Consider the following 26662-nt stretch of genomic DNA (forward strand, 5'->3'; position numbering starts at 1 on the left):
AAATATATATTAATTATAATTAATCTAAAATAAAATTTTATATTATTTAATATCAAATTTATTTACTAAATATATAGGTAACGGGTATAAGACAAGTGTTGTATTACTTATCTCTGTCCCTCTATCAAATAAGAAATTTAAAATCATATTCATCTCTTGCTTAAAATTTAATACTCATCCCCATCCCATTGGATAAAAAATTAAATTTTTTATTAGATATGGATAAAATTAATATTCTTAAATAAGTTTAATGTTTTGCACAAATCTATTTAACAATTTAATATTTTTGTTTAAACCTTCAAAAAAATTGAATGAGCCCTCAAACTTGAATGGATAACTTGACCATTGGATAAATCTATCAAAATATTCAACTTTTTTTATAAATGTAAAACAAAACAAAACAAAAATAATAGTAAATATAGTTTGAGTTTAATTCATAGATAATATGGATGGTATTACTTATAAGAGTAAGGATCCACTTATACCGAGGTAAGTTTTACATTTTTTTAATATTAAAATTAAATTCATGATTAATTTAAATTAAAATAATATTTTAATCTCAATTATTTTGACCTAATAATAAAAAGAATGTAAAACTTATTGCTCATCTTACCTGTAATGGTAGACAATGAAAGACTCTCTCTAAATTTCTAATTAATCCACTTTGATATTTTGCAAATAGATTTGTTGAATAAGAAAACAATCCAATTTAATTGCAATCAATTTACAGTCACAACAAAACCAAGTCCTAATTCCCATTTCTTTTTCAATTAGCCTATTTACTTGCCGTCAAAGATCTTTTTTTTTTTGTATTAGAAATTTTCGAAAAAAAAAAAAGACAGATTTCACAAGTAAAACATTAAAAGACATTAAATAAAGATTTAATTGAACAAAAATAAAAATAAAAATTAGAAAGACATGATGATTTGTTTGGAGTAAGATGATGGGTTTATAGCTTTCAAAAATTCAGTTTGATAATTACTCATGATAACAAGTAAAAAAATTGTTAGGCAGGTTTCTCTTTTATCTAGTTATCTTATAGAAATGTCAAGTAATCTATAAACTTCCATATAAAGTATATAAAGTAGGTAGGTTTCTCTTTTATCTAGTTATTTTATAGAAATGTCAAGTAATCTATAAACTTGCATATAAGGCTTTGATTGTGAGATTGATATAATAAATTCAAATAAATAATATAATCAAAATATTCTATTTCTAAAATGAACCTGCCTGATTTAAGAGAAATGGCCAATTAATTGAATTATAGAATGTGTAGACATCAAATTTATCTGAATTTTTAATTAGGTCTTGATTTAATAGTTATCGGATATCAAGTTCTTAGGTCGAGGCCTAATTTCGATGTAACCAGGTTGAAGGCCTTGATTTCGATTCAATGAGCTCGAGGCCCAATTCTAAATAAGTTCGAGGCCCAATTTCGTCTTTTTAAGGCACAAGCCTCTATTTATTATTTATTATTTTATTTTATTAAATAAAAAATAAAAAGAGAATTAAACAAAAAAAAAGAATAAAATAAAAGAACAAAATGCCAAACAGAAGAAATCAAAAACAGAATAAATAAGGGGACAAGAGTGCCTGGTGCCATGCACAGCACCACTAGCATCACCTACCCTTGCCAGGGCCCTGTGCTATACAAGGCCAAGGCCAAGTAGAAGGAAACAAAAAGGGCATGAGGGTTGGTACTTAGAGTGCCATACACGGTGCCTTCTTTTTGCCAGGCCCTATGCCACTTACTTAGGCATAGGACCACAGTTGGAGCTTTAGCTCTATAAATAGAGCTTCGTGGCCGTCTAAAAAAAAAGAAGAAGAGAATAAAACCTTGTAAAAAAAAAGTTTTCAAAGTTAAAAAAGAAAAAAAAATCACGCAAACAAAAATCACAGTCCTCGCCGAATTGGCGAGGAACCTAGTGCCAAGCAAGACCTGCAAAAATAAAAAAAAAAGTCAGTTTTAGTTTATAAAAAAAAAAGAGATCGAAACTTTAAGCCCCAATCTACGTCGATTGGGGCTATTTCGATGAAAAAGAGGTCGGATCTAGAGAGATGAGGTTGAGGGAAACATTTTAGTGTTCTTTCGATCACCGACAATGGGGATCGACTACCGATAACAACGACAATGGTGGCGAGACATCGATCGGCTTGCCCCGTGAGTTTTGGCTAAGAAAGAAAAAATGATTTTTTTTTCTAAGAAAGAAGAGAATGATTGAAAAATAATTTTGGGCCTTTTATATAAATTACAAAAACCAAAATGACGTCGTTTCAATAAAGACTAAAACGACATCGTTTTGAGTCCCCATGATCCGTGCGTTAGCTTATGACCAGATCCAGGGTCCACAAACCCAACTCGACGACCCGTTTCACCTTTAGCTTCTGACTGATCCAATTGAACTGACCCTGAACCATCGAATTGACTGGACCAAACTGGCGTTGACCGGATCATTGATAAATTTGGTTTAGGTAATTTTTTTTAAATTTTTTTTAAATTTTTTTTGTTATTTTAAATTTTTATTATTAATATTTATGCATGTTAAAATATTTAAATTTGTTAAAATAAAATTTTGTTGTTTTATAATAATAATTAATAAAAATAAATAATAAAATATAGTTAAAATTTTTATAATTTTGTTAATAATAATAATACAAAATTAATAAAAAATATAAGAAAAGAAAATTTTCATCCGACGATGAGATTCAAAAATATTCCGAGTAGTGATACTTATGAAATAATAAGGTGAGAAGATTTTTTTAAATACTATCAGTGTATTGAAGTATTTATAAAAAAAAAATTTCAATGCAATAAAAAATTTTTTTGTTATAAAATAGTAAATAAAAATTAACTCATAAATTAAGAATAATGAGCAAAGAGGAAATATTATTCGATGACGAGATTCTAAAAATATTTCAAGTAGAGATGCTTTAAGAAATTTCTACGTGAAAAATTTTTTTTTAAGTATTATCAGTGCATTAGAATATTTATAAGAATCTTCAATATAATAAAATTTCTCATTGCTTCAATAAAACAATAATAATAAAAACAATAATAATAAAAATAAATAAAATTTCTAAAAATAAAAAAAATATGTGCATAACATATTATCATTTGCATCACATGCATGGCATAGTTTTTTACCAAAAATAAAATTGAGCCTCCAATTATAATATTCTAAGGTATTTCGAGAAACGATGTCTAAGAAATCTCTAGGTGATAAAGAATTCTTTCAATGTTACCAATGTACTGAAACATAGAATTATTTCAATAAAAAAGGTTTTAATTTATTTTTCTCAAATAAAATTTGAATAATAAATTTTTAATAAATAAAAAAAATTACAATAAACAAAAGAAATCAAGGAAATTATTTTTCAAACACTGAAAATGAAACTATTTTTATCAAAATTAATAGATAACATATAATTAATTGATATCGTTTCAAACGGGTATCGTGGGATTACTAATTCTTCCCCACGTGTAACTAACTCTTAGATCCAGACTGTTTCGTAGATTATAAAATCATATTTTTAATAAATTTTAATTAATTTTAAAATCTTATTAAAATGATATATTTTAATAAGTAACCAATTACACTTAATCAAAAAAAATTTATAATAACTTCATTTTTATTTTCAAATTCGTCGAGCGGCCTATGACATAAGGCAACCAAATCGACTTACTCTTTTCTTTTCATGGATGAATCTAATACTATTGCTGACTATATAAGAGTCTTCTGATCAGATCACTAACATGCAAGTAAATTATAACAATCGCTTTTATTATTTTTTTAGTGAATATATGATAAGAAGTTCATTAAAACTTCCAATTATTTACAAGAAGAAATACAAAGATACGGAAGTTTTCTCCTTTTGCAATTTCTTATTCATATTATTGTTTCAGACATATATATATATATATATATTTCAAGATGATTTTACTGTTGGATTTTCTTTTTTATTAGTCATCAACCTAATTAATAAATAAATATGGAATTGCACAGGTTCTTCTTTGGTCTTCTCCTTGCAGCTATAGTAAGTGCAATCAGAGCAGGTGATGTTAGTTTTGATATCACGTCACATGGGGAAACTCTCATGTGACTTCTCTAAACCAAGGAAGAGAAATTAATCTTTTAATGGATAATTCTTCAGGTTCGATACATGAAAGCAACTAACTTATACATTTGCTTGCATGTATAAACGTATATAAAAAAGACACGTGCATATATATAATCACTCGTAGCTAGCCTTTTAATATATGAAAATATAAATTAAAAAACAAGGATTTACTAATTGTGGTTTTATGGCTTATTTTGAAAATAATGCAGGGGCTGGGTTCCAGTCCAATGTGGGGTATGCTTCAGGGTTTTTCCAACTGAAAATAAAGACACCCAACAAGGATTCTACTGGAGTTGTTACAACTTTTTATGTACATATTGCTATATCTTTTTCTTTGCTTAAAAAAAAAAATTCCTGTCTTCTCTAGCATGTATTAGTTAAAGTATAATTTAATGAAAATTTTCGCGGTTTGATGGCATGCATGCAGTTGACATCAAATCCACAAAACACAGGAAACCATGACGAGCTAGATTTTGAGTTTTTGGGTAGCAAAGGTCCTCCTTTTACATTGCAAACAAATGTTTTCGCTAATTATAGAGGAGGCCGAGAGCAAAGGATTCATCTTTGGTTTGATCCCACTGCTGATTTTCAAACTTATGGAATTCTTTGGAATCAGCATCAAATAGTGTAAGCAAAAACTATTCTCTTTAAACTAATTTGATTCTAATTTAACCCATTACAACATTACTTTGAAGTCCTTGGTTTTATGTTTTATGCATGGTTCATGCATGGAATTTAACATATCTAATTTACGTCTCTCCAAAACAATTTGATTCTTTAACCCTAATTTTCTTTCAAGAACAATACAAATATTGGAGTAAATTATCCTTCACAACAATTAGTGATTCAAGGAAGCCTATGGAATGGAGAAGGTTGGGCATCAGGTGGAAGAAAAGTTGATCGGAGTCAAGCTCCATTCACAGCCATTTTTCAAGGGTTCAACGTGGACGGTTGTCAATTACACGACACTGCGACCAAAGCGCAATGCTATAATTCTAACTTGTGGTGGAATGGAAACAAATATTTGGAACTAGACCCTGCTCAGCACAAAGCATTACAGTATGCAAGAACCAAGTACATGTTTCAAGACTACTGTACTTCTTCAAGTGGCCGGTACCATAAAGAATGCCGAAGTAATACATAAATGAAGAAATAAATATGTTAAAATTTCTGCTTAGTTGGATTGTTTTATATACAATATATAGATAGAAAATAAATTAGAATATTTTAATTAAAAAATTATAAACATTGGCATTCTTATCTTTGTACAAAAATGGAAATTATCATGTTTATGCCTTTTAAAAAAAAAGCAAAATAATAAATAAACCATACAAATGTCAAATTTGTTAGAAATTTGATTTTCAAAGTCAATCCCAAAGTTGCTTTTCCAATCACAAATGAGAATGACGTCAAGCCCATCTTTCTGGGTCACATTTGTTGGATAGTCAATCCCAAAGTTGCTTTTCCAATCACAAATGAGAATGACATCAAGCCCATCCTTCTGGGTCAGATTTGCTGGATTGTCAATCCCAAAGTTGCTTTTCCAATCACAAATGAGAATGACGTCAAGGCCATCCTTATGGGTCAGATTTTTTGGATAGTCCATCCCCAAGTTGCTTTTCCAATCACAAATGAGAATGACGTCAAGCCCATCCTTCTGGGCCCACAATGCGGTGTAATAAAGGCACTTTCACGGCGTTGGGTATCTTCTCCATGATGGCTGGATCCGACAAGCCACAATTTATGAACTTTGTTAGAAGGAAAGGGTCGTTCAATAAATTGGTAAGTGAGTTAAACGTTCAATTCCAAGCCTATCTAATAAAAGATTTTATATTTCGTACAAAAAATTTTATAAAAATACTTAGAGCATTAGAGCACCAAAACTAAAAAGCGCACATGAACATGTGGAGGATATAAAAGTTCTTTCTTGCACTGCAGTTTGTCTTTGTTTTCCCACGCTGCCAACTTTCTCTTCTGAAGGCCAACCCGTGTTTGTTATTTTCCATAGATGAAGCTCTAGGTACTCTCTTTCAGCCTTGCCGTTCCAATGTAAAAGGAGTCTCCTCCTATATATAAAATGCTTATTTGATTTGGTTTGCCCAACCGTGTCACCCTCAAAATGATTTTATTTTGGTTCGGTTGGCCTTAATTTGATGCCATTGGTACAGCACATGGAAATCGAGTTATTTCTGTTTAGTCATACATTTACCATTCGTGAAGAATTCAACTTTTTTGGTTGTTTTTTAATTTAAAGCTAAATTAATTTTGAGATTGTTTCTGACGTCTAAATTAATTAGACGCATACAAATATAATTTATTATGTTTGTTTGTTTCAAGAGTAATAAAATATATTTATAAGCACCAAAAATCAAATAGTTTTATATATACTCAACTTCTATTCCTAGAGTGATGAATCAATTAACTTGATCCAAATTTTAAAAAATTTATTTAATTCACCAATTCTAAAATCTAAACTAATTTAATTTGATTAAAAAAAATCATTGACATGGATCTATTCAACTTAAATTTAAAATTACCTAAAATTAAAATGATTTAAACTTAAAATGAATCAAAATGATTCAATCCAAACTCGTTTAATTACCATATCTCTTTAAGATCTTTTGAACTTTGCAGACTTCAAACTTGGGGATTGTTAATTCTTCAAGTTATGTAGGAAAAAGAAACAGTTTAATGTGTTAGTCCTCCACAATCATTTGTAGTTTGAAGTTTCTTCCAATTGTTCAAAGCAGTGCTGGATAGAATACGTGTAAGAGGTTTGTTATATGCGGATAACAATGAAGAAGTCAATAGCGTGTAGGCAAGTTGGATCAAATGGTGATACCTTACACTTTTCTTTTCTTTTTTGGCTTTTTTCATGGATAGCTCTTAGTTGGGAAGCTGGCAGATCAAAACATCGATTCTTATATAAACTCACCAAATGATAATGCAGTCGTTACTAAAGATATGGAAATACAATATTTTTCCCTGCAGCTAGGTTTACTTTCATCAATATTTTTCCTTCTTGGCTGCTGCAGCCTGTTCGCAAATGCTACTGATATTGTTAGATTTGATGAAAACTATGAAATTACATGGGGAAGTGATCATGTTTTGTCTTTAAATCAAGGAAGTGAAATTCAGCTCTCAATGGATATCTCTTCCGGTTATCTTCTTTCTCTCCTAACACTCACTTAATAGCTATAAATACAATATAATTTATGGTACAGAACATTATGCATGCTTTTTTTTTTTTTACTTTTTATTTTTTTTAAAGAAAAAAAGACATATTTTTCATTTGACTTAGTTGAAAATTATGTCACATGGTTTATGCCATCTTAGAGAATCTTTTATTTTTCTTAAAAATCTTAAATATCAATATTTATATGATACATTTATAGAGTACTAAATTATTAATTTCAATAATCAAAATTTAATTTTTAATAACTTTAAATTAATATATTAAAAATATTCAAACCCTAATCATTAATAAGAATCTAACACTATATGAATAGATACTATCATTGTTATCACTTATAAAGGATTGATTTAATCCACTGTTCTATCTTGAAGTGCGGAATGTTGAGGTGTTTTAAAATGTGGTGGAATTATTAAAAAAAAAAAAAAACCAATTACCAAATAAATCTTTGTGATATTCCCACTATATTTAACTTCTTCATTTTTTTTTGTCACTATTGTTTATTGAAGAAATTAAAAATGATCAATTACAGGAGCTGGGTTTGGGTCGAAGCTGAGTTATGTTAGTGGATTTTTTCATTTGAGGATAAAGCTACCCAATAAGGATTCTGCTGGAGTTGTTACGGCTTTTTACGTAAAATATTTTTCATTTCTGTTTAATTTCCTCTTTAATTTACCAATATTCTTATTGATTATTTGTAATGACAATTAACAGCTGACATCAAAAGGCAAGAGGCATGACGAGCTGGATTTTGAGTTCTTGGGTAATAGAGAAGGCAAGCCGATTAGCTTGCAAACCAATGTGTTCGCAGATGGTGTTGGGAATAGAGAGCAAAGGTTTCTTCTGTGGTTTGATCCTACTGCAGATTTCCACGATTACCAAATTCTTTGGAACCAACACCAAATTGTGTACAAATAATCTCCCCTTCTCCTTTTTCTGCATTGCATGCCTTAATTAATATGATTATTTTCGCATCAATAATTTTGTGAAAATATATTTTTTTGAATTTAAAATTTAATTAAATTAATTTATGTACTCATTTTTAAACAATGAAATCCAATGAATTTAATATTTAAATAAAAACATTTATAATTTCTTATTTATCATTAAATTACGCTTATGATTGACTATACGATTATATTTGAAATATATGTGGTTTTAGTTAAATGGGATGAGAATCTCTTTTCACTGCACTGAATTGCCTATCAAAATGGACACTATATATATAACTATATGTATAGGTATATTTATGCATATGGATGCCTGTGTTTACAGATTCTACGTGGACGACATCCCGATCAGGGCGTTCAAGAACAACGACGATATTGGAGTTGGGTACCCATCACAGCCGATGAAAATAGAATTAAGTTTGTGGGATGGAGATAGCTGGGCAACCGATGGAGGCCGAACAAAGACTAATTGGAGCATGGCACCTTTCAAAGCCCATTTCCAAGGATTTGATATAAGTGGTTGCCCAATAATTCAGAACTCGAGCAATATTCAACAGTGTTATTCTCCCAATTATTGGTGGAATTCAGAGAAATATTGGAAGTTAGACTCCAAGCAACAAGGAGAACTGCAAAATGTAAGAAAGGAATACATGAACTATGACTATTGTTCGGATAGGCCTAGATACCCTGTTCCTCCTCCGGAGTGCCTTCATCAATAGCAGGCTAGAGTTCGTGGGGATGGGTTAATTTAAGTTGCTATATTAAATAACAATGCAGCTGATGTAATAAAAGAAAATGTTAAATTGTTCCACTTTATAAAATTATTATAGTTACTTTTTAATACTTTTTAATAATACATATTTACCCATGATTATTGTTACATATTCTACTATGAATTAGGATCGATTATAGTTAGTAACAGCACAAGGTGACCATTTCTCTCATGGAAAACTCATGCTTGAACCGATCAAGTTACAACAAATTAACACAAAAATACTTGATTTTGGTTTTGATTTGATTGCTTCTTCTCTTTTACTATATTTTTCCCATAAAACGAAATTAAACATATCGATGAAGAGAAATGATAAAAAGTTTATTACAATTATCAAACAGTAATAAAAATTAAGGCAATATAATAAAATAATAAATTTTTTAATTTTTAATTTTTAAATCGATTAATTCATATAATTATATAATATTTTTTATATTCAAATTCTAAGGTTTATAATTTCTTCTTATACTCTTGTGCTATCTTGTTACAATCTCTTTAAAAAATAAATAAATATATTTTCACCGGCTAATTGCCTAATTTATAAAGTTGTCACATGCTGATTTGTTTTTATTATTCATAATCGAACGGGCTTATAAAGCCTAATCTACGATCCAAGAACTCCCATCTGTAATTGGCCGAAAAAAGAGAAATTGTATAATTAAAACAATTTCTTATACTAACTCATCAATTCATGCAATGTTGGATTGCTTTTGGATCCGTCAATGAAGAAGGCAAAAAACAAGAAGAAGAATTCAATGAGGAACTACTATTGAAGCCGTTGCCAGATCGCAAAGTGTTCGCCCATTTCCATTTTCGAAGCTCTGCCTCTCTTTCCACCTCTAATGGCGGCCACCACCACTTATTTCCCAAAGCCATTTCTCAATTGGTACTTTTTTTATTATTATTTTTTATTTTTTCTTTTGGGTCACCAAGAAATTTTAGGCTTTTTTTTTTGGGTATTTATGTTCTTTCATGTTGCTTTTGTTTAAATGGAGTTAGAGAAAAGTTAGCTTAGCCAAGTCAGGTGGCTTTCTTCAGTTTCTGATCTATTAGTAACTTAGAAAGGTGGTAGAAAAACCCAAGACTTAAATCTTTCCTTTGCTCTTCATACATTTATTAGCAAAATATTTAATCATTGTGTGGTGTAAAGAGGATTTTGGGTTTACTTGCTTTTGATCTGCTTTTGTCTGTATGTTGATTTTTTAAGTTAACGTAATGTTGGAATAAATATTAATAAAATAATAAAAAATAATATATGTATATGGATAATTAAAATTAACAAAAAAAAATTCTATTGATTATTATTTAGATAAATAGTAAATAATAAAAAAAATGATTCATTATAATAATTTTTTTATTTATAACTTTTTATTATTTATAATTTTAAAATATTTTTAGATCATGATATGTTTGTTATTTTATTTAGCCTCAAAATTACTATTATATCAATGATTTTTAATCAAGTGAAATATAAATTTATTTTATAAAAATGCATTAATAAATTTTTTGGTCATTGTCAAAATTTCAGTACATTATCACTTTGACGATGTATACATATAAAGCTATTAAATATAAAAAATACGATCATATGAAAACATTATATACTAATAATTATGTCCTTTTTGTACCAAACAAAAAGTAATAATATATTATTATATAATTGTTTAATATAAATTTATTTTACCAAAAGGAGATGATTTTGAAAAAATTATAAGAAAATTGTGATGTAATTTTATTTTTTTTTACTAATTTTCTAGTATTAATAATAAAATTAGATATAATAATCTTTTTATAAAAGTAAAATATTTTCAATTTTCAAATTTTTTAGCTTTTTTTCTAAATTGGAGTATTAAAAAAATGAAGATTACAAAAAAAAAAAACAAAAGTTATTGAGTTTTCACGTATTTTTTTTAATTAAAAATTTATCCACACAAAATTTTTTTTCTGTTTTCATTATTATTTTTTATTTCTCTTTCTTTTTCTTTTCCTCCCCTTAATCCAATCACACAGTAAGGATCAGGTTAAGTAGGGAGTAAGGACTATGGACTGGAGATGTCAACTTAGGCTGAGTCAATTTAAGTATTTAGTGGACTGCATCAAGGTACCAAATAATCGGGATTTAAAATTTTGATTTATTAGCTTTTGTTTCATGACGAAAAATCGATGCATTATAAGGTTAAATCTTATCATTATTGTCTTTGGAGCACTCAGCTTGGCCTGAGTCAATTAAGGTAGGTCATACAGGCTCTTTTTTTCTTTAAAGCCTTCTATTAGCTTATTTACATAAAAAATATCATTCAACCTATCTCTGCATTTTCCTAATCAAGTTATGATTAGTTCATTGTTTTCCGCATTCATAAATATACATGAGAATGAAATGTTCTTATGAACTCATCCAACCTTTTCAGCAATGTTATGTCTGACATGAAGTACAAAATTGGCTACAAGTTTACCTGAAAAATATTATGCACGAATTGTGTATGTCTTGCATTAATTTGTCTATCTCTCTTTGTGTAAGGTAAAGATAAGAGTCTTGATAAACTTCCCATTGTAGATTTTAAGAAATTAACAACTAAGATAAGTAGCTTTGTCGTAGGTATTAAAAGATTAACAATTACTCTAGTTGTTTTTATATAGGGACACTGGCCCTCCCCTGTGCCCAAAACAATTAACAATTAAGATAAGTCTTTGCAGTATTTGAAAGCAGTGCATGACGATGAATATATTTGAACAGGTTCAGAAATTTAGAGTTAAGGAATTGGAGCTGTCTTTCACACAAGGTCGCTGGAACTATGAAAGCTGGGGTGGATTTGATCCCATAACAACTAACTGACATTATACCGTTCCATCATGGCATCCAGCTAGTAGGTAATCGTGTGGAGATGAGGTTGACTACTCAACTGTTAAGGGGATGCTGTACGATAAATAGAGGCCTGTCTATTAGTGATAAACGAAATAGAATCGAACACACAACAAGATCAAAAAGGAAAACTGTAAGCGACAAAAGGTCGTAGAACTAATGGAAGAATTCTACAGATCGAAGGATAAGCTTGTAGAAGCAGCCAAAGTAAAGCTTTTAATTAGTAAACCATTGAATTCTATGTTTGCACTGCATCTGCATGGCACATTCTATCGACTGCACCCAATCTATTTGCTATACTGCAGTGGACACTATGCTGCACTGAGTATTATGATATTAATTGCCTATGTATAAATATGGATCCATGCAGAATAATAGCCCACACTTCCACAACCTCCCCCCTTCTCCCTCCATTTTCTTTCAACATATATCAAAAAACATCCCTAACTCATTAATATTCTAACAAATCTTCTGTTTCCATCATGTTTTGAAAATTCTAAAGAATTATTGATAAATGTTTAGTCTCCATCATGTTTTAGAAATTCTAGAGAATATCTGCAATATTAGAAGTAGCACATGTCTATATCTTGAATAATTTATTAGAGAAAAATGATAGATTTGCAAATTACCTCTGTATATCACCACATTTTAACTTTGAGCACTTCAAAACTGGCTCCAATTTTACAAAGCGAGGATCAGTACCCTTCTTAGGAGAAGATAAATAAACATTCCTGCTCATATTTGGAAGAGGAACCTCCCACCTGCATTGCATTGGTGGAATCAGGACATAGAATCAACGAACAGTCAATGATAAACAATAATGAAACATATAACCAACGAATTGCTATAACCTAATGGAAAAGTGGATGATATGGAACTGACTTAAAAATGAGAAACAGGTTAGCCGTCATGGAAAGATAAGATTCATAATAGGTTAGGGAAAAAGGATGCCTTTAAAATGATACAGCGGTCTAATCTTTTAATGTTTACTGCAGTATTTTTTATTTCTACATTTCGAGTATTTGACAAACGCCTTCTACCCCTCTCTCATTTACATACATCTTATGCATCCAAATCTATTTGCCATATTGCAGAACCGAATTCTAATCTTTCCATAACATTCTACTTAACTTCCATCATTTACTTCAGCGTTTTACATTACATGACTGTTAATATTAGAAATATTCCAAATATTTCCTTATAGTTGAAACCTCAAAATGACATCCAATATCAACATAATTGTTCTTTGGATTATTATCCAATCCGCTGCTAGTGCAGTGCAAACGCTCCACAAGCAGGATTGTTTGATGCAATGCTTCCGTTTAACAAAATGGACATAGAATTATGAAGTTAACCTAACCGCTAAGTAAGGCATGAAAACAGAACAACCCCTTGAAGAGCTTTTGTGTTCTAATATTGTTGTATAAGATAATGATGTATATTCTTTTATGACGAAGTCCTAAAGGATGACAGGAAAAAGAATAACGAAGAAAAGTTTGAATACAAAGTCTTGACAACTAATGCAGATGTCTTACACTTCCAAAGATCCATTTCCCAGTAAGACAGCCAGATAGCCCAACCGTTGGTTGCATTTAGAATCATTTATATCATAAGGCTTCCATATCCCAAGCAACTTTTCCATTGTGAGCTAGAAAGAGGACAGCTCTTGGAAGTGCAATGTCACCTGGAATAGAAGAACCCGGGCTGAACTCGAACGAATTACTATCTAAAAGATTATTCGGCACAGTAGCATCCTGCCCAGAGTTGTAACAAATTTGTTGGTTTATTGTCAATGAAGATTTTGTTTCTTCATTTTGAGTCAATAATGGGAGGCATTTACCATCACTAATAGTTTTTGCTCGTGCCTTACTTTTCAATTTTCTACTTTCCACAGATGTATTAGGGGCTGCATCAGATGAAAATGCTGCCTCTTTGTCACCGTTTTGTTTTTTATGATGATTCTTATCTGAAACATTTTCTTGCGTATTTCCAGGAGCGTTGTCTATTGCAACTGGCTCAAACGAATCTTCTGGGTACTGAACAAAGAGGTTGGAAAGGCTCGTCATTCTAATTGCTGTTAGGAGATTCAACAATTGATTTGTTTATAGGTCTACCTGTTGGCCTCTTAACCTGATCTAGTTGAGATTCATCTATTGGTTTATTTCTAGGTCTTCCTCTAGGCCTCTTTGACGAGCTCTCCTCCATGGCCTTTGTATTTTGAGATCTCCGTTTTGGCTTTTTCTTTAACAGAGGAGCTTCTTCCTCATTCACCCCAACATTTAGCATACACCATATTTGAATGATGCCTCTACCAGTAAGTGGGGTGCCCATCTTGTGGTAATAAGATTCAGGAGGATGAGCAGCGACAGCAATGAACTGGGAAAAAGAAGGCAAAAAAAAAACGTCAAAACAAGGACAGCCTCACAAGATTGCAGCATTAAGATGGTGATAATTATTATTAAAAATCCTACTTATTAAGCATGCAGGCAATATTTTAAACCACTGTTTCAGCACAAATCTAGGCTTTTGTCTCTTTCATTTGAAATACCCAAGTAGATAGAGGTTTGGGCTATAATGATGTGAAGCCCATCAACAAAAACATTTTACTGCAAAAATAAATTGAAGCTCGAATACACGAAAAAAAAAAAAAATGAATAAAAGGTTCCCAGAAGTGGGTTAGGGATTTGGGAGGGGAGAAGTGGGGAAGTACCTCACATTTGACAGGACTGTTAGGATTCTCATGAACTCTAGGACACGATTAATCTAATGCCCAAACAGACCCTCCAACATACATCACGAAGTCCTTGCTGCAAGACGATTGTACTTTAATCATGTCATTCAATAAATGTATAAAACATACCATTTTGCAGCGGTGTTGGCTTCACAAATAAAAATATTGGGTAGCCCATACACAGATCTTAAATAAGAGGAGCAATAAGAACACCAAGTTCTTATCTTATAACATGTCTATGCATCACAGATCAACAAGAGCAAACACCATCCATAACATGTTGTTCGTAAGAGTTAAAATTTTTTAAACAAAGGAGGAATCCTGTAGGATAGCAGAACTTTTATGGCCAATTAACTTGCATTTGTTCTGGTCAAGAATAAAACTAAGACCTTTTCCAAACCCACAGAACACCATCCTTTTACCACCTAAAACCAATAATATTGGAAACTGAAATTGCTCAAACCAAAATCCAATCTAACATGGATTCTGGAGATGCATTGCTTACTCGTAGTCCTTCCGGCTGCTTCCATAAGAAAAAAAGAAAGAAAAAAAAGAAAAAAAAAAACAAGAATGAGTATTAACAGAATATTATGCTATAACAAGTAAAAACTATTCCAGAAGATTTATGCAGTCATTGAACATTCCTCCATTTGGGGGACCCAAAATAAAAAGATTTTCTTTCACCTTGGGAACAGTTGCTGATGAAAACTGAGGCAAGTTTATGCCATCAGAAACATCTTTACCCGGTGAGTCTCCTAGTTCGCTAGCAAACCTAATGATCCTCGGTTCATAAATAAAATGCCTGCATTCCCTAAAAGCATGTTTAAGAACTTGTACATTTTCTATATTGGACAGATAAAACTAATATAAAAAAAAAAAAAACCCGACTTACATCAGCAAAGTCAATTCAATTACATATGGAAGTTCTAAATGCACAAAGATAAGCATAAATTTAACTTAAGAAAGTGATTGAAGAAGAGAATCTCCGGATATCAGTTTCATCGAGACCATCAATCTTGGGCTCTTCACAAATCTAGAGATTGTATCCATTGCCCTAAAATGTTTCCCGATTGAATAACCGAATATAGAGAACCTAGCTCCAGAACCACCCTTAACACATCAGATTTTTCTGTTCCTTTTTCCCTGCATGTAACACATCTTTTCCTCAATCACTCAAATATGAGACATATAATGTTAGAGAGTTTTTTTTTTTTTTTTTTTTGTTCATAGGAGCGCAAACGCTTGTATAAGAGAAAGGGGATAACGAAATTAGAATTTACGTTCACATATCTTTTTAAAAGTCTCTTAACCATTAAATCAAAAGATAAAAGATGTATAATGCTAGAGAGTTGATTGTAAGAAATAGAACCTAAACTATAATTCAATGCTAAATTTGATACTTCAACTTAAAAAATATTCAATTCCAAAAATTGTTGGAGCCCTAACTCTGAGTTGTAATTAACAATATAATTTAATTTAAACAAAATAAATGTAATATGCAACATCAGACTCAATAATAATTACAACGCATTAACTTAAAATTCTTTCTAAACCTTTTTCATCAATGAACTTAAGTTTTTCCCTCTTAACCAAAAACAACAAAAATAAAATAAAATAAAATCCATGAATTTCATATATTTGCCCTCAAAATTTCATGAACCAAACATACCAGTAGGCAACGAGAATTAGCTCAGATAACCTGATTTTATTTCAAACCAGACAGATATTATATGTACCTCTAAATGATGAAAATTAAAGGCAAATAATATTATATTTAAAGACAAATGTGATTTATAACTTTTATCCATTAATTTAACAATTCATATTTATGTGTAGTTTATTCTTTGCCTTTAATTATTGGTTTTGCTATAGTGTATAAAAAATAATGTGTATTATAATTTGAGTTATAATTGACTAAGTTTGAGCTTTGAATGCCGGGTTCAAGGTTCGATTTACATTTTAAATGAACTTAAAGATGTCAAAGGGTAGGGCATGAGGCGGATAAAATATTTTTCTTTTTCATTCTCCAATGTTTATATTATATTAATTCCTATATTTATATCCAATGAATAATTCAAATTTATTCACATTTTTGTCATGCAAGTATTTAGTTGATGCAAATAATTCTTATACTCTTAGCTTTTTTAAAAAATAAAAATTATTTTTTAATTTATTTTAATTTTTATCTTACATATTCATGTAAATTTTTTTATAAATATATTAATATACATTTAAAATAAAATATATAATTAATCTAAAATAAAATTTTTATATTATTTAATAACAAAGTTATTTACTAAATATATAGACAACGGATACAAAACAGATGTTGTATTACTTTTCTTTGTCCCTATATCAAATAAAAAATTTAAAATCATATTCATTCCATTCTTAAAACTTAATACCCATTTCCATTCCATTGGGTAAAAATTTGGATTTTCTATCATATATAAATAAAATTAATATCCTTAAATGAGTTTAATGTTTTGCACAAATCCATTTAATGAATTTAATATTTTTGTTTAAACCTTCAAAACTATTGAATGAGCCTTCAAACTTGAACGGATAACTTGATCATTGGATAAATCTATCAAAATATTCAACATTTTTATAAATGTAAAACAAGACAAAAACAAAAATAATCATAAATATAGTTCGAGTTTAAATTCATAAATAATATGGATGGTATTACTTATAAGAGTAAGGATATATTTATACTGGTTTAAGTTTTACACTTTTTTTATATCAAAATTAAATTTATGCATTAAAATAATATTTTAATCTCAACCACTTTGATCTAATAATAAAAAAATATGTAAAACTTATATTAATACAAGCGGATCGCTCATTTTACCTATAATGGTATACAATGAAGACTCTCTCTAAATTTTTAATTATCCACTTGATATTTTGCAAATAAATTTGTTGAACTTAAAAATTCCTTCACTGAATAAGGAAATAATCCAATTGAATTGCATTCAATTTACATTCATTGAATATGAATGGTACAACAAAACCAAGTCCTAATCCCCATTTCTTATCGAATTAACCTATTTACTTGCCGTCAAAGACTTTTTTTTTATTAGAAATTTTCGAAAAGAAGTTGACAAATTTCACAAGTAAGACATTAAAAGACATTAAATAAAGATTTAATTGAAAAAAATAAAAATAAAAAATAGAAAGACATGATGATTTGTTTGGAGTAAGATGATGGGTTTATAGCATTCAAAATTTCAATTTGATAATTACTCATGATAACGAGTAAAAAAAATGTTAGGTAGGTTTCTCCTTTGTATAGTTATCTTATAGAAATGTCAAGTAATCTGTAAACTTCCATATAAAGTAGGCAGGCTTCTCTTTTATCTAGTTATCTTATAGAAATGTCAACTAATCTATAAACTTCCATATAAAGTAGGTAGGTCTCCCTTTTATCTAGTTATCTTATAGAAATGTCAAGTAATCTATAAACTTGCATATAAGGTTTGATTGAGAGATTGATATAATAAATTCAAATAAATAATATAATCAAAATATTCTATTTCTAAAATGAACCTGCCCTGTTTTAAGAGAAATGGCCAATTAATTGAACTACAGAAGGCAACCAAATCGACTAACTCTTTTCCTTTCGTGCATGAATCTGAGACTATTGCTATCTATATAAGAGACTTGTGATCAGATCACTAACATGCAAGTAAATTATAACAATCGCTTTTATTATTTTTTTTAGTGAATATATGATAAGAAGTTCATTAAAACTTCCAATTATTTACAAGAAGAAATACAAAGATATGGCAATGGAAAAGAGGTTTTCTCCTTTTGCAATTTCTTATTCATATTATTGTTTCAGACATATATATATTTCATGATGATTTTACTGTTGGATTTTCTTTTTTAGTAGTCATCAACCTAATTAATAAATAAATATGGAATTGGACAGGTTCTTCTTTGGTCTTCTCATTGCAGATATAGTAAGTGCAATCAGAGCAGGTGATGTTAGTTTTGATAAGAATTATCACGTCACACGGGGAAACTCTCATGTGACTTGTCTAAACCAAGGAAGAGATATTCATCTTTTAATGGATAATACTTCAGGTTCGATACATGAAAACAACTAACTTATACATTTGCATGCATGTATAAACGCATTTAAAAAAGACACGTGCATATATATAATCACTCGTAGTTAACCTTTTAATATATGAAAATATAAATTAAAAAACAAAGAATCACTAATGGTAGTTTTATGAATGCAGGGGCTGGGTTCCAGTCCAATGTCGGGTATGCTTCAGGGTTTTTCCAAATGAAAATAAAGACACCCAACAAAGATTCTACTGGAGCTGTTACAACTTTTTATGTACATAAAACTATATCTTTTTCTGTACTTAAAAAAAGATTTCATGTCTTCTCTAACATGTATTAGTTAACGTATAATTTAATGAAAATTTTGGTGGGTTGATGGCATGCATGCAGTTGACATCAAATCCACAAAACACAGGAAACCATGACGAGCTAGATTTTGAGTTTTTGGGTAGCAAGGGTCCTCCTTTTACATTGCAAACAAATGTTTTCGCTAATGATAAAGGAGGCCGAGAGCAAAGGATTCATCTTTGGTTTGATCCCACTGCTGATTTTCATACTTATGGAATTCTTTGGAATCAGGATCAAATAGTGTAAGCAAAAACTATTCTCTTTAAACTAATTTGATTCTAATTTAACTCGTTACAACATTGCTTTGAAGTCCTTGGTTTTATGTTTTGTGCATGGTTCATGCATGGAAATTAACATATCTAATTTAAGTCTCTTAAAAACAATTTGATTCTTTAACCCTAGTTTTCTTGCCTTTTCAGGTTTTATGTGGATAATACACCCATAAGAGTTTTCAAGAACAATACAAATATCGGAGTAAATTATCCTTCACAACAATTAGTGATTCAAGGAAGCCTATGGAATGGAGAAGGTTGGGCATTAGGTGGAAGAAAAATTGATTGGAGTCAAGCTCCATTTATAGCCAGTTTTCAAGGGTTCAACGTGGATGGGTGTCCATTCCACGACACTGCGACCAAAGCGCAATGCTATAATTCTAACTTGTGGTGGAATGGAAACAAATATTTGGAACTAGACCCTGCCCAGCACAAAGCATTACAGTATGCAAGAACCAAGTACATGTTTCAAGACTACTGCACTTCTCCAAGTGGAAGGTACCATAAAGAATGCGGAAGTAATAAATAAATGAAGAGATAAATATGTAAAAATTTCTGCTTAGTTGGATTGTTTTATATGCAATATATAGATAGCAAATAAATTAGAATATTTTCATTAAAAAATTATAAACATTGGTATTCTTATCCTTGTACAAAAATGGAAAGTATCATGTTTATACCCTTTAAAAAAAAAACAAAATAATAAATAAACCATACAAATGTCAAATTTGTTGGATATTTCAATTTCAAAGTCAATCCCAAAGTTGCTTTTCCAATCACAAATGAGAATGACGTCAAGCCCATCCTTCTGGGCCCACAATGCGGTGCTATAAAGGCACTTTCACGGAGTTGGGTATCTTCTCCATGATGGTTGGATCCGACAAGCCACAATTTATGAACTTTGTTAGAAGGAAAGGGTCGTTCAATAAATTGGTAAATGAGGTAAACGATCAATTCAAAGCCTATCCAATAAAAGATTTTATATTTCGTACAAAAAATTTTATAAAAATACTTAGAGCACCAAAACTAAAAAGCGCACATGAACATGTGGAGGTTAGAAAAGTTCTTTCTTGCACTGCTGTGCAACATGTTTGTCTTTGTTTTCCCACGCTTCCAACTTTCTCTTCTGAAGCCCAACCCGTGTTTGTTATTTTCCAAAGATGAACCTTTAGGTACTCTCTCTCAGCCTTGCTGTTCCAATGTAAAAGGAGTCTCCTCCTATATGTAAAACGCTTATTTGATTTGGTTTGCCCAACCGTGTCACCCTCAAAATGATTTTATATTGGTTCGGTTGGCTTTAATTTGATGCCTTCGGCATAGCACATGGAAATCGATTTATTTGTGTTTAGTCATACATTTACCATTCGTAAAGAATTCAACTTTCTTGGTTGTTTTTTTTAATTTAAAACCAAATTAATCTTGAGATTTTTTCTGACGTCTGGATTAATTAGGCGTACACAAATATAATTTATTATGTTTGTTTGTTTCAAGAGTAATAAAATATATTTATATGCACCAAAAATCAAATAGTTTTATATATACTCAACTTTTATTTCTAGAGTGATGAATCAATTAACTTGATCCAAATTTTAAAAAACTTATTTAATTCACCAATTCTAAAATCCAAACTAATTTAATTTAATTAAAAAAAATCATCGATATAGATCTATTCAACTTAAATTTAAAATTACCCAAAATTGAAATGATTTAAGTTTAAAACGAATCAAAATGATTCAATTCAAACTCGTTTAATTACCATATCTCTTTAAGATCTTTTGAACTTTGCGACTTCAAACTTGGGGGTTGTTAATTCTTCAAGTTAGGTAGGAAAAAAAAGCAGTTTAATGTGTTAGTCCTCCACGATCATTTGTAGTTTGAAGTTGCTTCCAATTGTTCAAAGCAGTGCTGGATAGAATACATGTAAGAGGTTTGTTATATGCGGATAACAATGAAGAAGTCAATAGCGTGTAGGCAAGTTGGATCAAATGGTAATACCTTACACTTTTCTTTTCTTTTTTGGCTTTTTTCATGGATAGCTCTTAGTTGGTAAGCTGGCAGATCAAAACATCGATTCTTATATAAACTCACCAAATGATAATGCAGTCGTTACGAAAGATATGGAAATACAATATTTTTCCCTGCAGCTAGGTTTACTTTCATCAATATTTTTCCTTCTTGGCTGCTGCAGCCTGTTCGCAAATGCTACTGATATTGTTAGATTTGATGAAAACTATGAAATTACATGGGGAAGTGATCATGTTTTGTCTTTAAATCAAGGAAGTGAAATTCAGCTCTCAATGGATATCTCTTCCGGTTATCTTCTTTCTCTCCTAACACTCACTTAATAGCTATAAATACAATATAATTTATGGTACAGAACATTATGCATGCTTTTTTTTTTTTTACTTTTTATTTTTTTTAAAGAAAAAAAGACATATTTTTCATTTGACTTAGTTGAAAATTATGTCACATGGTTTATACCATCTTAGAGAATCTTTTCTTTTTCTTAAAAATCTTAAATATCAATATTTATATGATACGTTTATAGAGTACTAAATTATTAATTTCAATAATCAAAATTTAATTTTTAATAACTTTAAATTAATATATTAAAAATATTTAAACCCTAATCATTAATAAGAATCTAACACTATATGAATAGATACTATCATTGTTATCACTTATAGAGGATTGATTTAATCCACTGTTCTATCTTGAAGTGCGGAATATTGAGGTGTTTTAAAATGTGGTGGAATTATTAAAAAAAAAAAACCAATTACCAAATAAATCTTTGTGATATTCCCACTATATTTAACTTCTTCATTTTTTTTTGTCACTATTGTTTATTGAAGAAATTAAAAATGATCAATTACAGGAGCTGGGTTTGGGTCGAAGCTGAGTTATGTTAGTGGGTTTTTTCATTTGAGGATAAAGCTACCCAATAAGGATTCTGCTGGAGTTGTTACTGCTTTTTACGTAAAATATCTTTCATTTCTGTTTAATTTCCTCTTTAATTTACCAATATTCTTATTGATTATTTGTAATGACAATTAACAGCTGACATCAAAAGGCAAGAGGCATGACGAGCTGGATTTTGAGTTCTTGGGTAATAGAGAAGGCAAGCCGATTAGCTTGCAAACCAATGTGTTCGCAGATGGTGTTGGGAATAGAGAGCAAAGGTTTCTTCTCTGGTTTGATCCTACTGCAGATTTCCACGATTACCAAATTCTTTGGAACCAACACCAAATTGTGTACAAATAATCTCCCCTTGTCCTTTTTCTGCATTGCATGCCTTAATTAATATGATTATTTTCGCATCAATAATTTTGTGAAAATATATTTTTTTGAATTTAAAATTTAATTAAATTAATTTATGTACTCATTTTTAAACAATGAAATCCAATGAATTTAATATTTAAATAAGAACATCTATAATTTCTTATTTATCATCATATTACGTTTATGACTGACTATACGATTATATTTAAAATATATGTGATTTTAGTTAAATGTGATGAGAACCTCTTTTCACTGCATTGAATTGCCTATCAAAATGGACACTATATATATAACTATATGTATAGGTATATTTATGCATATGGATGCCTGTGTTTACAGATTCTACGTGGACGACATCCCCATCAGGGTGTTCAAGAACAACGACGATATTGGAGTTGGGTACCCATCACAGCCGATGAAAATAGAAGTAAGTTTGTGGGATGGAGATAGCTGGGCAACCGATGGAGGCCGAACAAAGACTAATTGGAGCATGGCACCTTTCAAAGCCCATTTCCAAGGATTTGATATAAGTGGTTGCCCAATAATTCAGAACTCGAGCAATATTCAACAATGTTATTCTCCCAATTATTGGTGGAATTCAGAGAAATATTGGAAGTTAGACTCCAAGCAACAAGGAGAACTGCAAAATGTAAGAAAGGAATACATGAACTATGACTATTGTTCGGATAGGCCTAGATACCCTGTTCCTCCTCCGGAGTGCCTTCATCAATAGCAGGCTAGAGTTCGTGGGGATGGGTTAATTTAAGTTGCTATATTATTAAATAACAATGCAGCTGATGTAATAAAAGAAAATGTTAAATTGTTCGACTTTATAAAATTATTATAGTTATTTTTTAATACTTTTTAATAATACATATTTACCCATTATTATTGTTACATATTCTACCATGAATTAGGATCTATTATAGTTAGTAACAGCACAAGGTGACCATTTCTCTCATGGAAAACTCATGCTTGAACCGATCAAGTTACAATAAATTAACACAAAAATACTTGATTTTGGTTTTGATTTGATTGCTTCTTCTCTTTTACTATATTTTTCCCATAAAACGAAATTAAACATATCGATGAAGAGAAATGATAAAAAGTTTATTACAATTATCAAACAGTAATAAAAATTAAGGCAATATAATAAAATAATAAATTTTTAAATTTTTAATTTTTAAATCGATTAATTCATATAATTATATAATATTTTTTATATTCAAATTCTAAGGTTTGTAATTTCTTCTTATACTCCTATGCTATCATGTTACAATCTCTTTAAAAAATAAATAAATAAATAAATTTTCACCGGCCAATTGCCTAATTTATAGAGTTGTCACATGCTGATTTGTTTTTATTATTCTATAATCGAACGGGCTTATAAAGCCCAATCCACGATCCAAGAACTCCATCTGTAATTGGCCGAAAAAAGAGAAATTGTATAATTAAAAAGAAAAAAGTCTTCACTGATCAGGTAATTTTTTTGAAAGCTACGGGGAATGGGTATTCCCATGGCGGATTTTCTATATCCAGTAGCATATTTTCAGTTTGCTACCCAGTAATGGCCCTTCTTCAAAGACCCTTTTTTGTGCTACTTCTTATACTAACTCATCAATTCATGCAATGTTGGATTGCTTTTGGATCGGTCAATGAAGAAGGCAAAAAAACAAGAAGAAGAATTCAATGAGGAACTACTATTGAAGCCGTTGCCAGATCGCAAAGTGTTGGCCCATTTCCATTTTCGAAGCTCTGCCTCTCTTTCCACCTCTAATGGCGGCCACCACCACTTATTTCCCAAAGCCATTTCTCAATTGGTACTTTTTTATTATTTTATTTTATTTTTTCTTTTGGGTCACCGAGAAATCTTAGGCTTTTTTTTTTTTTTTTTTGTATTTATGTTCTTTCATGTTGCTTTTGTTTAAATGGAGTTAGAGAAAAGTTAGCTTAGCCAAGTCAGGTGGCTTTCTTCAGTTTCTGAATCTATTAGTAACTTAGAAAGGTGGTAGGAAAGCCCAAGACTTAAATCTTTCCTTTGCTCTTCATACATTTATTAGCAAAATATTTAATCATTGTGTGGTGTAAAGATGATTTTGGGTTTACTTGCTTTTGATCTGCTTTTGTGAATGTTGATTTTTTAAGTTTAACCTAATGTTTGAATAAATAGTAATAAAATAATAAAAAAATAATATATGTATCATTATTTGGATAATTAAAATTAAAAAAAAAATTTTATCAATTATTATTTGGATAAATAATAATAAAAAAATGATTCATTATAATAATTTTTTTATTTATAACTTTTTATTATTTGTAATTTTAAAATATTTTTGGATTATGATACGTTTGTTATCTTATTTAACCTCAAAATTACTGTTATATCAATGATTTTTAATCAAGTGAGACATAAAATTATTTTACAAATATGCATTAATGAATTTTTTGATCATTGTCAAAATTTCAACCACAAACAACATTTCACATATTTTCCCTTTGAAAATTTCGTGACCCAAACATATCAGTAGGCAACGATAATTAGCTCAGATGACTTAATTTTATTTTAAAGCAAACAGATAATATATGTGCCTCTAAATGATGAAAATTAAAAGCATAATAATATTATAACGTAACGTTTGAATAAATATTAATAAAATAATAAAAAATAATATATATAATTATTTGAATAATTAAAATTAATAAAAAAAATTCTATCGATTATTATTTGGATAAATAATACAAAAGAAAAAAATGATTCATTATAATAATTTTTTATTTATTATTTTTTATTATTTGTAATTTTAGAATATTTTTGGATTATGATATGTTTGTTATTATTTAGTCTCAAAATTACTGTTATATCAATGATTTTTAGTCAAGTGAAACATAAAGTTATTTTATAAACATGCATTAATGAATTTTTTGATCATTGTCAAAATTTTATCACATTATCACTTTGACGATGTATACATATGAAGCTATTAAATATAAAAAATACGATCATATGAAAACATTACATACTAATGAATTATATGTCTTTTTTGCACCAAACAAAAAGTAATAATATATTATCATATAATTATCTAATATAAATTTATTTTACCAAAAAGAGATGATTTTAAAAAAATTATAAGAAAATTGTGATGTAGTTTTGTTTTTTTACTAATTTTCTAGTATTAATAAAAAATTAGATATAATAATCTTTTAATAAAAATAAAATTTTTTCAATTTTCATTTTTTTAGCTTTTTTTTTTTTTTAAATTGGAGTATTAAAAAAATGAAGATTACAAGAAAAAACAAAAGTTATTGAGTTTTCACATATATATTTTTTTAAATTAAAAATTTATCCAAACAAAATTTTTTTTTCTGTTTTCATCATTATTTTTTATTTCTCTTTCTTTTTCTTTTCCTCTCCTTAATCCAATCATACAGTAAGGATCAGGTTAAGTAGGGAGTAAGGACTATGGACTGGAGTTGTCAACTCAGGCTGAGTCAATTTAAGTAGTTAGTGGACTGCATCAAGTTACCAAATAATCGGGATTTAAAATTTTGATTTATTAGCTTTTGTTTCATGATGAAAAATCGATGCATTATAAGGTTAAATCTTATCATTATTGTCTTTGGAGCACTCAGTTTGGCCTGAGTCAATTAAGGTAGGTCATACAGGCTCTTTTTTTTCTTTAAAGCCTTCTATTAGCTTATTTACATAAAAAAATATCATTCAACCTATCTCTGCATTTTCCTAATCAAGTTATGATTAGTTCATTATTTTCCGCATTCATAAATATACATGAGAATGAAATGTTCTTATGAACTCATCCAACCCTTTCAGCAATGTTATGTCTGACATGAAGTACAAAATTGGCTACAAGTTTACCTGAAAAATATTATGCACGAATTGTGTATGTCTTGCATTAATTTGTCTATCTCTCTTTGTGTAAGGTAAAGATAAGAGTCTTGATAAACTTCCCATTGTAGATTTTACAAAGCGAGGATCAGTACCCTTCTTAGGAGAAGATGAATAAACATTCCTGCTCATATTTGGAAGAGGAACCTCC

At 29.6% G+C, this 26662-nt stretch overlaps 4 protein-coding genes and 1 pseudogene across 4 annotated transcripts; 4 read left to right on the top strand and 1 right to left on the bottom strand.

Annotated features, from left to right (window-relative positions):
* Window positions 1–3990: 3990 nt before the first annotated feature.
* LOC111306609 (putative xyloglucan endotransglucosylase/hydrolase protein 1) lies at window positions 3991–5836 on the top strand. Its single transcript, XM_089751093.1, is given in 6 exon segments — window positions 3991–4035; window positions 4083–4152; window positions 4329–4429; window positions 4547–4749; window positions 4876–5252; window positions 5487–5836. Coding segments are annotated over 6 exon segments (1146 nt in total).
* Window positions 5836–9116, top strand: LOC111305833 (xyloglucan endotransglucosylase/hydrolase protein 2-like). The gene is made up of 8 exons (XM_089751094.1): window positions 5836–5901; window positions 6058–6168; window positions 6754–6814; window positions 6870–6922; window positions 7003–7279; window positions 7845–7945; window positions 8027–8148; window positions 8588–9116. The coding sequence occupies exons 1-8, from the start codon at window positions 5836–5838 to the stop codon at window positions 8979–8981; spliced, it is 1185 nt and encodes a 394-aa protein (XP_089607220.1). The 3' UTR covers window positions 8982–9116.
* Window positions 9117–11773: 2657 nt separating this feature from the next.
* LOC111305427 (uncharacterized) lies at window positions 11774–17231 on the bottom strand (annotated as a pseudogene).
* Window positions 17232–18304: 1073 nt separating this feature from the next.
* On the top strand, window positions 18305–19952 carry LOC111305421 (putative xyloglucan endotransglucosylase/hydrolase protein 1). The gene is made up of 5 exons (XM_022902959.2): window positions 18305–18430; window positions 18563–18717; window positions 18879–18979; window positions 19096–19295; window positions 19473–19952. The coding sequence occupies exons 1-5, from the start codon at window positions 18360–18362 to the stop codon at window positions 19852–19854; spliced, it is 909 nt and encodes a 302-aa protein (XP_022758694.2). The 5' UTR covers window positions 18305–18359; the 3' UTR covers window positions 19855–19952.
* A 412-nt stretch (window positions 19953–20364) lies between these two features.
* LOC111305424 (xyloglucan endotransglucosylase/hydrolase protein 2-like) lies at window positions 20365–23464 on the top strand. The gene is made up of 6 exons (XM_089751095.1): window positions 20365–20497; window positions 21229–21281; window positions 21362–21638; window positions 22201–22301; window positions 22383–22504; window positions 22944–23464. The coding sequence occupies exons 1-6, from the start codon at window positions 20365–20367 to the stop codon at window positions 23335–23337; spliced, it is 1080 nt and encodes a 359-aa protein (XP_089607221.1). The 3' UTR covers window positions 23338–23464.
* The last annotated feature ends 3198 nt before the right edge of the window (window positions 23465–26662 follow it).

This window comes from Durio zibethinus, chromosome 21 (assembly GCF_047325235.1).
Source record: "Durio zibethinus cultivar Kanyao isolate XHJ-2024 chromosome 21, ASM4732523v1, whole genome shotgun sequence".
NCBI classification, from domain to species: domain Eukaryota; kingdom Viridiplantae; phylum Streptophyta; class Magnoliopsida; order Malvales; family Malvaceae; genus Durio; species Durio zibethinus.